The 14,055-nt window shown below is 39.8% G+C and overlaps 1 protein-coding gene across 7 annotated transcripts in view; it reads left to right on the forward strand.

The window, feature by feature from the left end:
- Nucleotides 1-14,055, forward strand: part of LOC115222874 — a 200,771-nt gene that overhangs the window by 172,100 nt on the left and 14,616 nt on the right. For 6 of the 7 annotated variants that reach the window (XM_029793246.2, XM_036511955.1, XM_029793248.2 and 3 more), the window contains 4 exons: nucleotides 5,207-5,249; nucleotides 8,534-8,691; nucleotides 10,362-10,438; nucleotides 12,003-12,011. In XM_029793246.2, coding sequence (XP_029649106.1) covers nucleotides 5,207-5,249; nucleotides 8,534-8,691; nucleotides 10,362-10,438; nucleotides 12,003-12,011 — 287 coding nt within the window. The remainder of the gene's footprint in view (nucleotides 1-5,206; nucleotides 5,250-8,533; nucleotides 8,692-10,361; nucleotides 10,439-12,002; nucleotides 12,012-14,055) is intronic. The other variant, XM_029793247.2, reaches the window with a different exon arrangement.

The following is a 14,055-nucleotide window of genomic DNA, read 5'->3' on the forward strand; positions in this document are numbered from 1 at the left end:
ATCATCATCATATAATGTCCATTTCCATGCTGGAATTGGTCAAACAGTTTGAAAGGAGCTGGTCAGTCAGAGACTGCCAGGCTCCAATTCTGTTGTGGCATGGTTTCTACATCTCAGTCATTGTGGTCCCCTACTTTCTAAACTCACCCTTGCTAATCATGTCACACCGAACATATCACTAAACCTGTGAAAAATAATAGCCATCTTTCCCTCAAATCATACCCTATCAGCTTAAAATTGCCAGCCTTAAAACCTTTACAAAGACGGGATGGTCAGGGCTGGAATGCCTTTGATCATAGGTCTACTTAATAAAGGTTGACATGGGGTTAAACAACAACCTACTCCAAGAGTGGGGCACCCACACACCCCTACTGCAGGACCACCACCACCACTGCAGTACTATTGTCACTGCCACAACGTAAACACCTCAGTCACATGTCATGCACAGTACCACCTCCACCACCACCACCATCATCAACACAGTGCCATCACCTCCACCCCCACTATAGTCACATGTCACCACCACCACTCATCTTCGCAGTCACATGTCATCCCTTTAGGCTGTGTTGTTTATTTTTGTTTACTGTCTATTGTGTTTGGATGGGATTAGTGGTTGGATAATCTTAATCTGTTAGTTTGTGGTTAGTAGTGATGGTGGTAGAGGTTGTGTGTGTGTGTGTTCTGCGAGGGTGTTTTCTATTCAAACTGACCAGGTCTGGCCTCTCACAACTGCCCTGCAAGGTCATTCTCAAAATTATCATCAAAGTTATGAGATAATTCACGACTCATTCACAATGTCGATAAACCTTGCATCTCACCGAGTGATCTTCTGATTGCTAAAGGATTAAAGGCAGATATGCAGCAAGATGGCAAAATTGTTAATCCAGCAGACACAAAAGGCTGAGCAGTATTTCTTGCCGCCCTTTACATTTGAGTTCAAATTCTGCTAAGGCTGACTTTGCCTTTCATCCTTTTCCTTCTTCAGGGTTGATAATAAGTACGAGTTGAGCAGTGGAGTTGATGTAATTGCCTAACCCTCTCATCTAAGATTGCTGGCCTTGTGCCAAAACTAGAAAGAATTTTTTATAGACAGGTATTTGTTGAAGGATATTTCTCTAGATGGAGTGCATGTCCCCACTGGCAGGGCACAGCAATATTTTAGAGGGCTAGGGTTATTTGAAAATGGGGCATAAATAACAAATGAATGTCTCTCCTCTTCAGCAAGAAACTTATCCCAGCCTCTTCCCTCATAATCTAATCTTTCATAATATTGCATAAAGGTGCTTCCCTGTCTAAGTATAGCCTCATTCTTTTAAACGGTGTCTTAGTCTTGTATGCTATACTGTGACTTCACTTGTGCTGGTGCCATGAAAAAAAGCAGTCTGTAAAGTGGTTAGTGTTAGAAAGTGTAAGCAACCACGGGAGCCACGCCAAAGCAGACACTGGCACTTGATGCAGTCCTTTGACCTGTTGGATTCTGACAAACTATCCAACCCATGCCAAGATGGAAGACTGACATTAGGAGGTGATGACAAAGAAGATGGGAGGTTGGGGTTCGGTTTGAACAAAATGGTTGAGAAGCACTGCTTTACATTGATTTCTAGTCCCTGTGGCAGAAGCATGGGTTTTGGTCATCCTGTGCAGTGGCCAAAGTGACTACCACCTCTTTTCCTGAAACATAGTTTGTTCTCTTCATACCATGAGGGACATAAGATCGCAACACAATCTCTCAAACCAGTTCGGTTTTCTGCCGCTGTTCTGGTCTCATTCCACCTTCTCCTTCCTCCTCTCCTTGTCAATGGTCCTTTGCCATGTGGTTTTTGAGAGCCCTGCTGCTCTTTTCTCCTCAGGCTTCCATTTTAGTGCTACCAAACAATCACTTTCTCAATCTTGTCTGAGGATGTCCCCGGTCTGGTTCCAGCACCTGCATCTTATTTCATCCTTATCCCTGTTGATGCCCATTGTCGTCTTAGTTATGTAATTTCAGACCTCTTTGCAGCCTCTTGATGTCAACTATTCTAGAAACTGTCCATTGTTCTTGCTTCCATCTTTGTCACTTTCCAGTTTTCCCATCTCTAGAGTGAAACTGGTCAGACCAATGTCTTGACCAGCTTCAGTTTTGTTTTACCACTGACACCTTTGCTTCTCCATATCTTAAACATAACATACCTTTAATTATAGCAAACACACATATGTATACATACATACATACATATATATATATATATATATATATATATATATAATATATATATATATATATGGTGGCTGCCCCCTCATTATTGAGTATGGCCATTGCACGAAGCTTAATCAATGTTGTTATGGTGCAATGCCTGTGCAAGAAGATTTTTTTGTAAAGTGAGGAAAGGCTGTGCACTGAGTCAATCCCACTCACTAAGCAACAGCAGCCATAATCCGAAAAGAAGAACAAGTCAACATCATCGGTAACCACTGAGCCGCAGTGTCGGAGTTACCTTCTCCTAGAAGGATGCCCTAACAAAGGCTAGGAGTCATTCACGCCCAATGGTTTAACCACGCGATCGGGTATTCAGTCTGATTATTTCTATGTCCCCGCGCATGATACAGCCTTAAGACGTTTATTGGATGGCCGTTGACTCTCAAGAGTTCCTCTGCCCTTTGTTTATATATATATATATATATATATATATATACATACACACACACACACATATATATATAAAATGTGGCTACCCTTTGTGATTCACACACCCAAGCTATGCCACTGACAGGACTGCTTAATCAAGGCTGACCCGGGGCTAAACAACAGCATATCTTTCAAATACAGTGAGAGTGAAAGGGAGAGCAAATGTGAGCTGGGTGGGGGATGGCTTGTAGCTAACCCCTCTCCCACTTCATTCATCTTCTTCTCCTCCCGTCACTCCTCTACCCAGAAGAGACCTCCACTACTGACTTCCACCAGCTGTCATAATTATTTCATTTGTTTTGTTGTTTGTTTTGGGCTTGTTTTTACTCTAAAACGAGAACAACAACAACAACACCCTTCCCCTTCCCCACCACCTTCAACACCAACCCCGCTCTTTACACCCCCGCCCCACCCCACCCTGTGCTTTTGTTTATGATTCTCATGTTCAACACACCACTCTGCCACTCTTCCTCTTTGTAGTCGTTACCATCACTATCCTCATTACCATCATTATCATCAAAATTATCATAATCTTCATTATCATCTCCACCACCACCGCCACTACCCCCATCATCATCATCATCAAAACGCTCATAATCATCATCATTATCAACTACCATCACAAACCACCATCATAATCATCACCACCACCATTAGCACCATCCTCGTTATGAACACCCCTCCACCACCATCATCATCATAATTATAATCATTACTGATAATAATTAATCATTATCATCATTACCACCATCACCACCACCACCACCACCACTGCCACCACCACCACTATCATCATTACCATCACCACCACCACCACCACCATCATCATTACCACCACCACCATCACTGCCACCACAGCCGCCACCTCCACCACTCCACTTAAACCTAGAAACAATATCTAAAATGGTGCTAATTTAAACAGCAAATGTTTTCTTTTTGTTTTGGTGTTTTTCTTGTTGTTGTTGTTCATGCTGCATTTACTTAAGACAGAAGTAAAAGGTGGGGGTGGGGTGGAATAAAATGCGGTGGGGGAGGTTGTGAGGGGGGAAGGGATACCATTAAAGAAACTGTTGAATGCCTTTTGGAGGGAGAATGTGTGTTGTGTGGGTATATACATGCGTATGTGTATATTCGTGTCTGTATATGTGTATGAATGTGCATGCAAAATATGTTGCATGTGTGTGTATATATATATGAATGTGGTGTGTGTGTGTGTGGTATATATATATATATATATATATGAATGTGTGTGTGTATATATATATAATATATATATATATATATATATATATATATATATATGAATGTGGTGTGTGTGTGTGTATATATAATATATATATATATATATATATGAATGTGTGGTGTGGTGTGTGTGTGTGTATATATATATATATATATATATATGAGTGTGTGTGTGTATATATATATATATATATATATATATATGAATGTGTGTGTGTGTGTGTGTGTATATATATATATATATATATAATATATGAATGTGTGTGTGGTGTGTGTGTGTATATATATATATATAATATATATATATATGTGGTATATATATATATATATATATATATATATGAATGTGTGTTGTGTGTGTGTGTGTGTATATATATATATTATATATATATATATATGAATGTGTGTGTGTGTGTGTATATATGTATAACACGTGAAGAAATGAGTGTAGGCATGTGTGTGTGTATTTGTGTGAACAAATGGAGATATGCGTGTGTGTGTGTGTGTGTGTGTTTGCATGTGTGAAAAATTGGTATATGCATGTGTGTGTTTATTAATGTATGTACATATGCATGTGTATGTGAACACGTATGAATGTGTGTATATGGTATATATTTAATCAGAAATATTCCTGTAATAAATATATTCACGCTTTATCTTACCTCGTTATTTTCCACTTAGACAATACCCCAACACATAATTATATTGCATTAATTATATAATGAACATTGTGTACATATGTACAGATGGAAGCAGGCTCGTTAATGAGTAGGTGACCATTACTTGTTAATGAGCTGCAAAAGAAAGACGAGCTTTCATTATAATTTTTGTAACTGTGTGCTTTTGGGTTCAATCCCTCTACACAGCACCTTGGGCAAGTGTCTTTATCTATAGCCCCAGATCACTTTGCGAGTAAATTTGGTAGATGGAAACTGTGTTGAATCCCATCGTGTGTGTGTATCTTTGTATCTATATTTGTCACTCCTCCTTCCCAGTCAAGGATTTGCAGCTTTCACTATGGGTATCACAGAAATGTCTCTTCTTGGTTAAATGCCATGCAGAATCATGTTGTGTGTGTTTTTGTAGATGTGTTGTTGCAGTTTGTATAGGGGGCTGTACTCTTGAAATATTGCTCCAGTATGATCACATCAAACAATCTAAGCCAGTGAAATGCTGTGCGTATGTGTGAGTGGATATGATGAAGATTTTGAATGACACTGAATTCTAATTGCTTTTTGCTTTTTGAGCCAATAAAAATTAAATTAAATTAAATTAATTGATTTCCGTTTTCCTCTTCAGTCTCAGGTTGTGAGGCGCCGTGCCAAGACATCAAAACGAGTTGGTAAGTATTCCTTTCAAATGTCTGTCGCCAAACTCTGAGCAGCACTTGTTCTTGAAAAACAGTTACTCACCGCTGGACCTTTCTCCTCTCCCTGTACACACATGCACTTGTACAATGGCTGTGTAGTTAGGAAGCTTGCTTCTTAAGGATATGGTTTCAGGTTCAGTCCCACTGTGTGGCATCTTGAGCAAACGTCTTCTGCTTTAGCTTTGGGCCAACCGAAGCTTTGAGATTGAATTTGGCTGGCAGAAGTTCTTGTCATGTGTATACATGCATGTGAAAGTGCTTGTGCCTCCTTTAATAGATAGGAGGGAAAACCTATATGTGACAGGCTTCTTTCAGTTTCCGTCTACCAAATCCACTCTCAAAGCTTTGGTCTTCCTGGGGCTGTAGTAGAAAGCACTTGCCCAAAGCGCCACACGGTGGAACTGAACCCCAAACACACAATGTTGGGGAGTGAACGTCCTAACTACACAGCCATATCTGATTGTGACCCCCCACCCTCTGCACACACACACACACACACACACCTCCTTTCATATTCATTCTATGGTTAACCACACATGTTCTTTCCCACCTCTTTGTTACCCTCTCCTCTTCCCCCTCCTCCCATCTCACATTACCCTGTTGTTCTCCCCTCTTCTCTGTCCCCTTTTCCCTTGTCTTTTTTCTCATTTTCTCTTCTAATTGCCTTTGTCTCTCTCTCTCTCTATCTCTTGTTTGCCTCTTACTCTCCCTCACATACTCTAACACTCATAATCACACACACACACACACACAGGCATGACATAATCTTACACACACACACACACACACACACACGCAATAATGTGAACACACACAATATACTACCACACACACACACACACACATACCCCTATACATGCACATGCATAATCATACATACATACTTACAGCACATTTACATTCATGCACGCATACACATGTGCACAATGCAATAATGTGAACACACACTGTACTACCACACACACACACACACACATGCGCACACACACACACATATACATGCGCACACACACACATACACACATGCACACGCACACTCAACACCTAATGCTACTGACTCCTTTAACCATAACAACAACAACAGCAACCCATTAACAAGTTATTGTATCTTATTAGTATGCACTTTTACCTGCAACACTGCATGCTGCATTTACCTGCTGCAAAGATCTATTGCACCTATATTATTTCTTTTCCTTTTGTAATTAAATATTGTCACATGCAGCTGCTGTGCAGCATTTCGATGCATCTAACAGTGCACATTCCAGTGCAGAGGGAGAGAGAGAGAGAGAGAGAGATTCATATGTTGTTTGCTGCTCACAGCTTGTAGCACAGTTGGATAATGACTAATTATAAGCAACCTAATTATAAACAGGCTAATTATAGGCAGCTGGGTCATTTATAGATAGTTGTCAAGGTAACCTGCTAGTTTATATCTGGTTGTCAAGGTGACTTACTAAATATAGCAGGTTGCCAGGACAACCTGCCATACAAAGATGATTGCCAGGGCAACCTACCATACACAGCTAATTGCCAGGGCAACCTACCATACACAGCTAATTGCCAGGACAACCTGCCATATACAGATGATTACCAGGGCAACCTACCATACACAGCTAATTGCCAGGGCAACCTGCCACATACAGATGATTACCAGGGCAACCTGCTATACACAGCTAATTGCCAGGGCAACCTACCATACACAGCTAATTGCCAGGGCAACCTGCCATATATAGTTAATTGCCAGGGCAACCTGCCATACGTAACTGATTGCCAGGGCAACTTAACTGATGTATAGCTGGTTTTTATGGCAGTATTTCATGTATACTTTGATTGCTACAGCAACCCTCACTTATATAATTGAATTGCTCGTGAAATCCACACTGTACAAATGGTATTTTTGTGACAACCTTTCATGTATTAGCTGATTGCTAGGGCAACCTTGCACCTGTAGATAATTACTTGGACAACTGGCCATGTATATCTGATTGCTATTGGAAGCCTTCCCTGTACAAACTGATTGCCAAGGCAGCCTTCTATGTATAACTGGTTACTAGGGCTATTTCTTATGTGACAGAGCGGCTAACCGGCTTTCATGCCAGTGGCACATAAAAAGCACCATTCGAGTGTGATCGTTGCCAACTTCGCCTTACTGGCACTTGTGCCCCGTGCTAGTAGGGTGCTAAGAGCACCATCCAAGCATGATTGTTGCCAGAGCGGCTAACTGCCTTCCGTGCCGGTGGCATGTAGGAGGCACCATTCGAGTGGGATTGTTACCAGCATCGCCTTACTGGCAACTGTGCCGTTGGCATGTGTAAAAAAATTCGAGCAAGGTCGTTGCCAGTACCACCTGACTGGCCCCCGTGCCAGTGGCACGTAAAAGCACCCACTACACTCTCGGAGTGGTTGGCGTTAGGAAGGGCATCCAGCTGTAGAAACTTTGCCGGATCAAGACTGGAGCCTAATGCAGCCATCTGGTTCGCCAGTCCTCAGTCAAATCGTCCAATCCATGCTAGCATGGAAAGTGGACGTTAAACGACGATGATAGGATTGCCAGGGCAAACTTCCATGTATGGAGCAAACCTGCTTTGTATGGCTTATTGCCAGGGTAACTTGTTATATGCCACTGGTTATCACAGTACCCACCATGTATAACTTAGTTATGATGAGTTGACCAACCCTCCTCAAGATGAATGGTGATTATTCAACTTGCCACAGGGCCAAAAACCCTTTTCTCAACAGAATGAGATGTTTGGTCAAGGCTGTTTGGTCACTGGTAATTTGGCATGACTGACTGGACATTGAATCTGTTTTACTAACTGTACTTTTTGGCACTAGAGACGGACATACATGTGCCCTTTTAAAGCGTAGCCAGACTCATGGGCCCGGTTTCTCGGTTTCTATGTCGTATGTGTTCCCCAGCTGGACGGGGAAATTCACAGCGTTACTCATTTTTGCCAGCTGAGTGGATTGGAGCAACGTGAAATGAAGTGTTTTGCTCAAGAACACAACGCGTCGCCGGTCCAGGAATCGAAACCACAATCTTACGATCATGGTGCTGAAACCCTAACCACTAAGCCACGTGCCTCCACCATCAAATCAGTGACACCAAGTAAGCAAGGCCAGAACTGTTGTGCCAAAATGTCTAAAACCCCTGTCCCAATACGATGTATTATATCTTGGTAAATGAAATTGTTATTTGTTGTTGTTGTTGTCTTTTTTGTGTTGTAAGTTCTGGTGTTTTCTTTTGTCTTTGACAGCCGCAGACAGGAGGATTTCCTGTAAAGATTTAGGCCGAGGGGATTGTGAAGGCTGGTTATACAAGAAGAAACAGAGTGCAGGGCCTCTGGGAAAGAACTGGAAGAAACGATGGTGTATTCTGAAGGAAAGCAACATGTTCCACTACAAGAGAAATGACGTAAGGCACCGAAATTGGCTTTTATATCATTTTATTAAACTCAAAGTCTGTTTTGAATTTTGTGGCCTGTTAGGTTATGGAGCTTATAATTACAAACAGTTATTAAGATAGATTCTATCTATCTATCTATCTATCTATCCGCTCAGTCGAAGTCGACTCTTGGTCACTTGTTTGATCAGTGTCCTCCAGTCAGTTCTATCCTGGGCTGCTTCTTTCAGATTGGCTATGTCCATTCCGGTATCCCTCTTGATGGTGTCAAGCCAGCTGGTTCTTTGTCGGCCTCTTCCTCTCTTGCCACTGACCATTCCGAGCATGATGTCCTTCTCCAGGGATTTTCTTTGCATAACATGACCAAAATATGCCAATCTATGCTTGGTGATCCTAGCTTCTAGCGACATTTTCGGTCTGATCTGCTTAAGATAGATTCACAATTAGCTAATTTGCATTTGTATGTACCTGTATCAGCATGATTAATCTTGATCATCATCATTTAACATCTGTCTTCCATGCTGATATAGGATCTGATGAGTTGGAGGATGGTGTCAAGCTCCAATGTCTACTTTGGCAGGGTTTCTATGGCAACCTCTTTACAGTGTGTAGTGGGTGCCTTATTTTCTGTGTCACCAGCACAAGCAAGGTTACCATGTAACTTGCAAAAGAAAAAGATAAAATAAACATCATAAAAGCTCTCAACTGAATCGGGTTGTAATAGGGAGGAAGCTGGCTTTGTGCCAGGACAGGATCAAGTGTCTTTTTGTAGAGCAGGAGTTCTCAACCGAGATCCAAATGGCCCTTCAGGGGTCCATATAAGATTTTGTTAAAATTTATCTGCAATAAATTAGTTATCCTCTTACAATACACAAAATATTTCAACATTTTTTTTATAGGCACAGGAGTAGCTGTGTGGTAAGTAGTTTACCAACCACATGGTTCTGGGTTCAGTCCTACTGCGTGGCACCTTGGGCAAGGTCTTCTACTATAGTCTCAGGCTATAGTAGAAGACCAAAGCCTTGTGAGTGGATTTAGTAGATGGAAATTGAAAGCCCATCGTATATATGTATATATATATATGTGTGTGTATGTGTCTGTTTTTGTTTCCCCAACATCGCTCGACAACCGATGCTGGTGTGCTTATGTCCCCATAACTTAGCATTTTGGCAAAAGAGACCGTTAGAATAAGTACTAGGCTTACAAAGCATAAGTCCTGGGGTCAATTTACTCAACTAAAGGCGGTGCTCCAGCATGACCGCAATCAACTGACTGGAACAAGTAAAGGAGTAATGAGTATACAATTCCTGATAACATAAAAAATATAAATGGATTTTTTAAGCCTTGAATGACAGGAGTTAAAGGGGTCCATAGGCATTAAAAGATGGTTGGGAACTACTGATGTGGAGAGATACATGGTTGCTCCCTACATTATATAAGAATGGGATGGAACAGCTGGAAAGAGAGATGAAAAGAGAGAGGTGTGAGGACATGGTTTCAATGTACAAGAACTTGAGTATAAGAGAGAATAGGGAATATAATATAGATAGTATACTAGCAAGGAGGGGTCAGACCTGTTGAGTGATTCCTTTCTCCTGCTGTGTATATGAATGTGTATTTGTGTCAAGTGATGTGGGAACCTTAACTAACCTATCTGAGATATTGTCTTGTTTTTTTTTCAGGATTTGAAAGCTGAGGGTGTGATCCATTTACCTGCATTTAAAGTCTCACCTGCTCCTGAAATGAAATCCAAGAAATTGTAAGTCGGTTCTTTTCATCAAAGAGGTCTTGGTGTGTGTGTGTGCGTGTGTGTGTGTTTAGATACTCGGTTATACCTTGTCATCTGTTCACCTTTCTCTTTCTTCCACAATTCACCCTCACTGCCTCCTTTCTACATATCTACCTCACATCTTTCTCGCCCCCCCTTCTCTTTCCCTCTCCCAGTCTCTTGCTTTCTCTTTCTTGTACTCCTACCATCCCGCCCACTTCCACTCCTCCATTCCCTATTGCTCCTGCTACCCCACTCCCCACCCCTCACCTAGCTCATCCTTCCCATTATTGTTCTCTTTCTCCCTCTGTTTACACTCCCTCTCCCATATCCCTACATGCACACACACACACAAACACACGCATGCACTAATTAGAACTATTGTATGTTTAGTTTTGCTGTGACCACATGGTTTGCAAATCACATGTGTTGCACAATTAAACAATGCAGTACACACACATGGAGTCTCATTGCTCTTCATGTGGGTCTCTCTCTCGTCCTCTCCCTCTTTCTTCCTTCCTCTTCTTCTCTCTCAGAAAATAAGGAGCAGTCGATAGACTGTGCCGAGTCAAAAGTTTTGCAATATTTCGGTTGCGTATTTGCTTTATTTGTCAAGTTACAACAAGTACAAGCTTATATCGTTCGTAGATAAACCATACGTTCCAGCATTGTGGTGGTTTGGAGATTCCGAGTGAATTAAATGCTTCACCACAGAATCGACCAACAGGGAAACACTTTATTGCATCATATTACAGAACTGAAGTGTGTGTGTCTATCACACACTAGTAATACTACTAGCTACAGTAAGTAGTTACCTAACTACCATACTGGAAGCAGACCAGGCGAGGATAATCTACTTGCAAGTCTAAACAACACTAGCAGTTGAACATATATATACAAACTTCTTCTCAAACCTGCAATAATGTAATACATGCCTTTAGTGTGGTAATTGTGCGCGGCTGAAGAAGGCTGTTGACCTACATGTTACATCAATTATGCATTGATATAAACTGTCCAATAAAGCCAGAAACATATGTACCGCTAAATCCTCTGCATCCTGTTTTTCTTTTGATAAATATACCCTATCACCTACACCACTAACTGGCATATACAAGTGCTTACAGTTATCAAGTATTTACCCTGAATTATATATATATATATATATATATATATATATATATATATATATATAGATAGATAGATATATAGATATTAAATAAATTCCCTGATGAAGGTGTTTTGCTAAATAGATTGTATTGATTAATTATTTAATTATAAATGGATATTCTCTTGGTAAATCAGTTGAAACATATGACAGAATTAGCTAATTTTTCTTCTTAGGTGTAAATTATGTTTGTATGATATATATATATATATAGACACACATACACACATATATATTATGAATATATGTGTGTGTGTGGTGTGTGTGTGTGTAGAATCTTTCTCACAAATTTTGTTTCACTCTGCAATATTGTCACATTTTCACTGGAATCTTTTTATTACTTTATTGTATTTTTTTCTTTACTTTTCTAAATTTTTGGCACTCATTTAGTGAACATGGGTGAGTATGAGCAGTCACGTGTCTACATGGTGTATATATATATATATATATATATTTTAGACAATGTCATATAAATCTCTATTAATGTTACATATTATTATTGCTGTTGTTTTTAGTGTTTTTATTTTCCATTCTTCGTGTTGGGCTGATTATATGTTTTTCTGTTTCTCTGCCACATGTTCCAAGTTTCCAGAACTGGGCCATAGTATTTGGCTACATGTCCATGCAAAAATGATTAGAACGCCAACGAATCACGTCCTTGGGGAAGGGACATAACTCTGCATGCCTTAGATTACTTGAATGTCCAAAACCCACGTTTCGAGTCTTTCTATTTGAGTATTTAACTCTTGAAAGGAAATCTAGTTAGATTATAATTGGATCCAGCTGTAATTTCAATTCCACGTGGTAAAAAATGCTAATTCAATAAATATACAAGTTTATAGCCAAGAATATTTTATCTCTTAATAAAAACAAGGCTTGATTTTAACAGCCTTGAGTGTGGATTGAACTTGCCATTTCTGTTATTTAACAATTCAAGATTTCTGAATCTTTCCTTCTTTAGGTGCTAAATGTTTGTAGCAAGGAACTAATTATCAAAACTTAATCAAGAATGAGGGCATAACTCATTTACATAATAGCACAGTTTTAAGTATACACACACATACACAGTTATATCCATATGTGTATATGGTTTTGGTAATTTGCATAATTTAATTTGCATAATTTAAGCAAAAATGGGTTGAGATGTGGAACTGATACTCTGGAGTTGGAGATAAATTTTAACAAATCCAGGATTTATGTTGTATGATATTTGATAGACTGGCGAGTTGGCAGAAACGTTAGCACGCCAGGCGAAATGTGTAGCCGTATTTCGTCTGCCGTTACGTTCTGAGTTCAAATTCCACCGAGGTCGACTTTGCCTTTCATCCTTTCGGTGTCGATAAATTAAGTACCAGTTACGTACTTGGGTCAATGTAATCGACTTAATCCGTTTGTCTGTCCTTGTTTGTCCCCTCTATGTTTAGTCCCTTGTGGGTAATAAAGAAACAGATATTTGATAGACCTGTATTTGTCTCTGTTGTTCAAATATATTCCCCCATGGCCCATTCTGACTTATTTTTCTCTTATTGGTAATTAACAAAAATTGCATCACTCGGTTAATGTGTACGTATATATTGTCTGTGTGTATAAGTACATCTTGGTGTGTGGCTGTACCAGTGTTATGTATGTGTACAATAAGGGATAGAAACCTTTTTTTCTTCCCCACCTTTCATAAATCTTACTTGGAATGTTCTAGGCTACTCTGGTCCTGTGCTTAATCTATGTATAGCACATACACCACACACACACACACACCACACACACACACACCACACACACACACACATCACACACACACACATGCTTTAATTAATTTTGATGCCTTACCTGGTGCCTCTTGCTATTGTGACTTTGCTGTTTGTAAATGGTTTTTGTTTTATTTCAATATCTTTTCATTTTTACATTTCTTTTCTTATTTATTGAAAGGTATTTCAAAGTGTTATATAGTCGTGTTGGAATGCTGTTTTATTATATTATTATTATTATTATTATTATTATTATTATCATTATTATCATTATTAAGGTATTGAGCTGGCGGAATCGTTAGCATGTTGGGTAAAATGCTTAACAGCATTTTGTTTGTCTTCACATTGAGTTCAAATTCCACCGAGGTCAACTTTGCCTTTCATCCTTTCGGGGTCAATAAATTAAGTACCAGTCAAGCACTGGGGTCGATGTTATAAACTAGTCCCCTCCTACCAAATTTCAGGCCTTGTACCTTTAGCAGAAAAGATTATTATTGCTGTTGTTGTTGTTATTATTATTATTATTAATTGGCTTAATCATTAGTGTGTCAGACAAAATGCTTTGCAGTATTATTTCTATTGGGTTTTTTAATTCTGAGTTCAAATTCTGCCGAGGTCAACTTTGCCCTTTGTCCTTCTGGGGTTGATAAATTAAGTACCGGTTAAGCACCGGGGTAAATAAAATCAATTTACCCCCT

This window comes from Octopus sinensis, linkage group LG21, assembly GCF_006345805.1.
Source record: "Octopus sinensis linkage group LG21, ASM634580v1, whole genome shotgun sequence".
Classification (NCBI taxonomy): domain Eukaryota; kingdom Metazoa; phylum Mollusca; class Cephalopoda; order Octopoda; family Octopodidae; genus Octopus; species Octopus sinensis.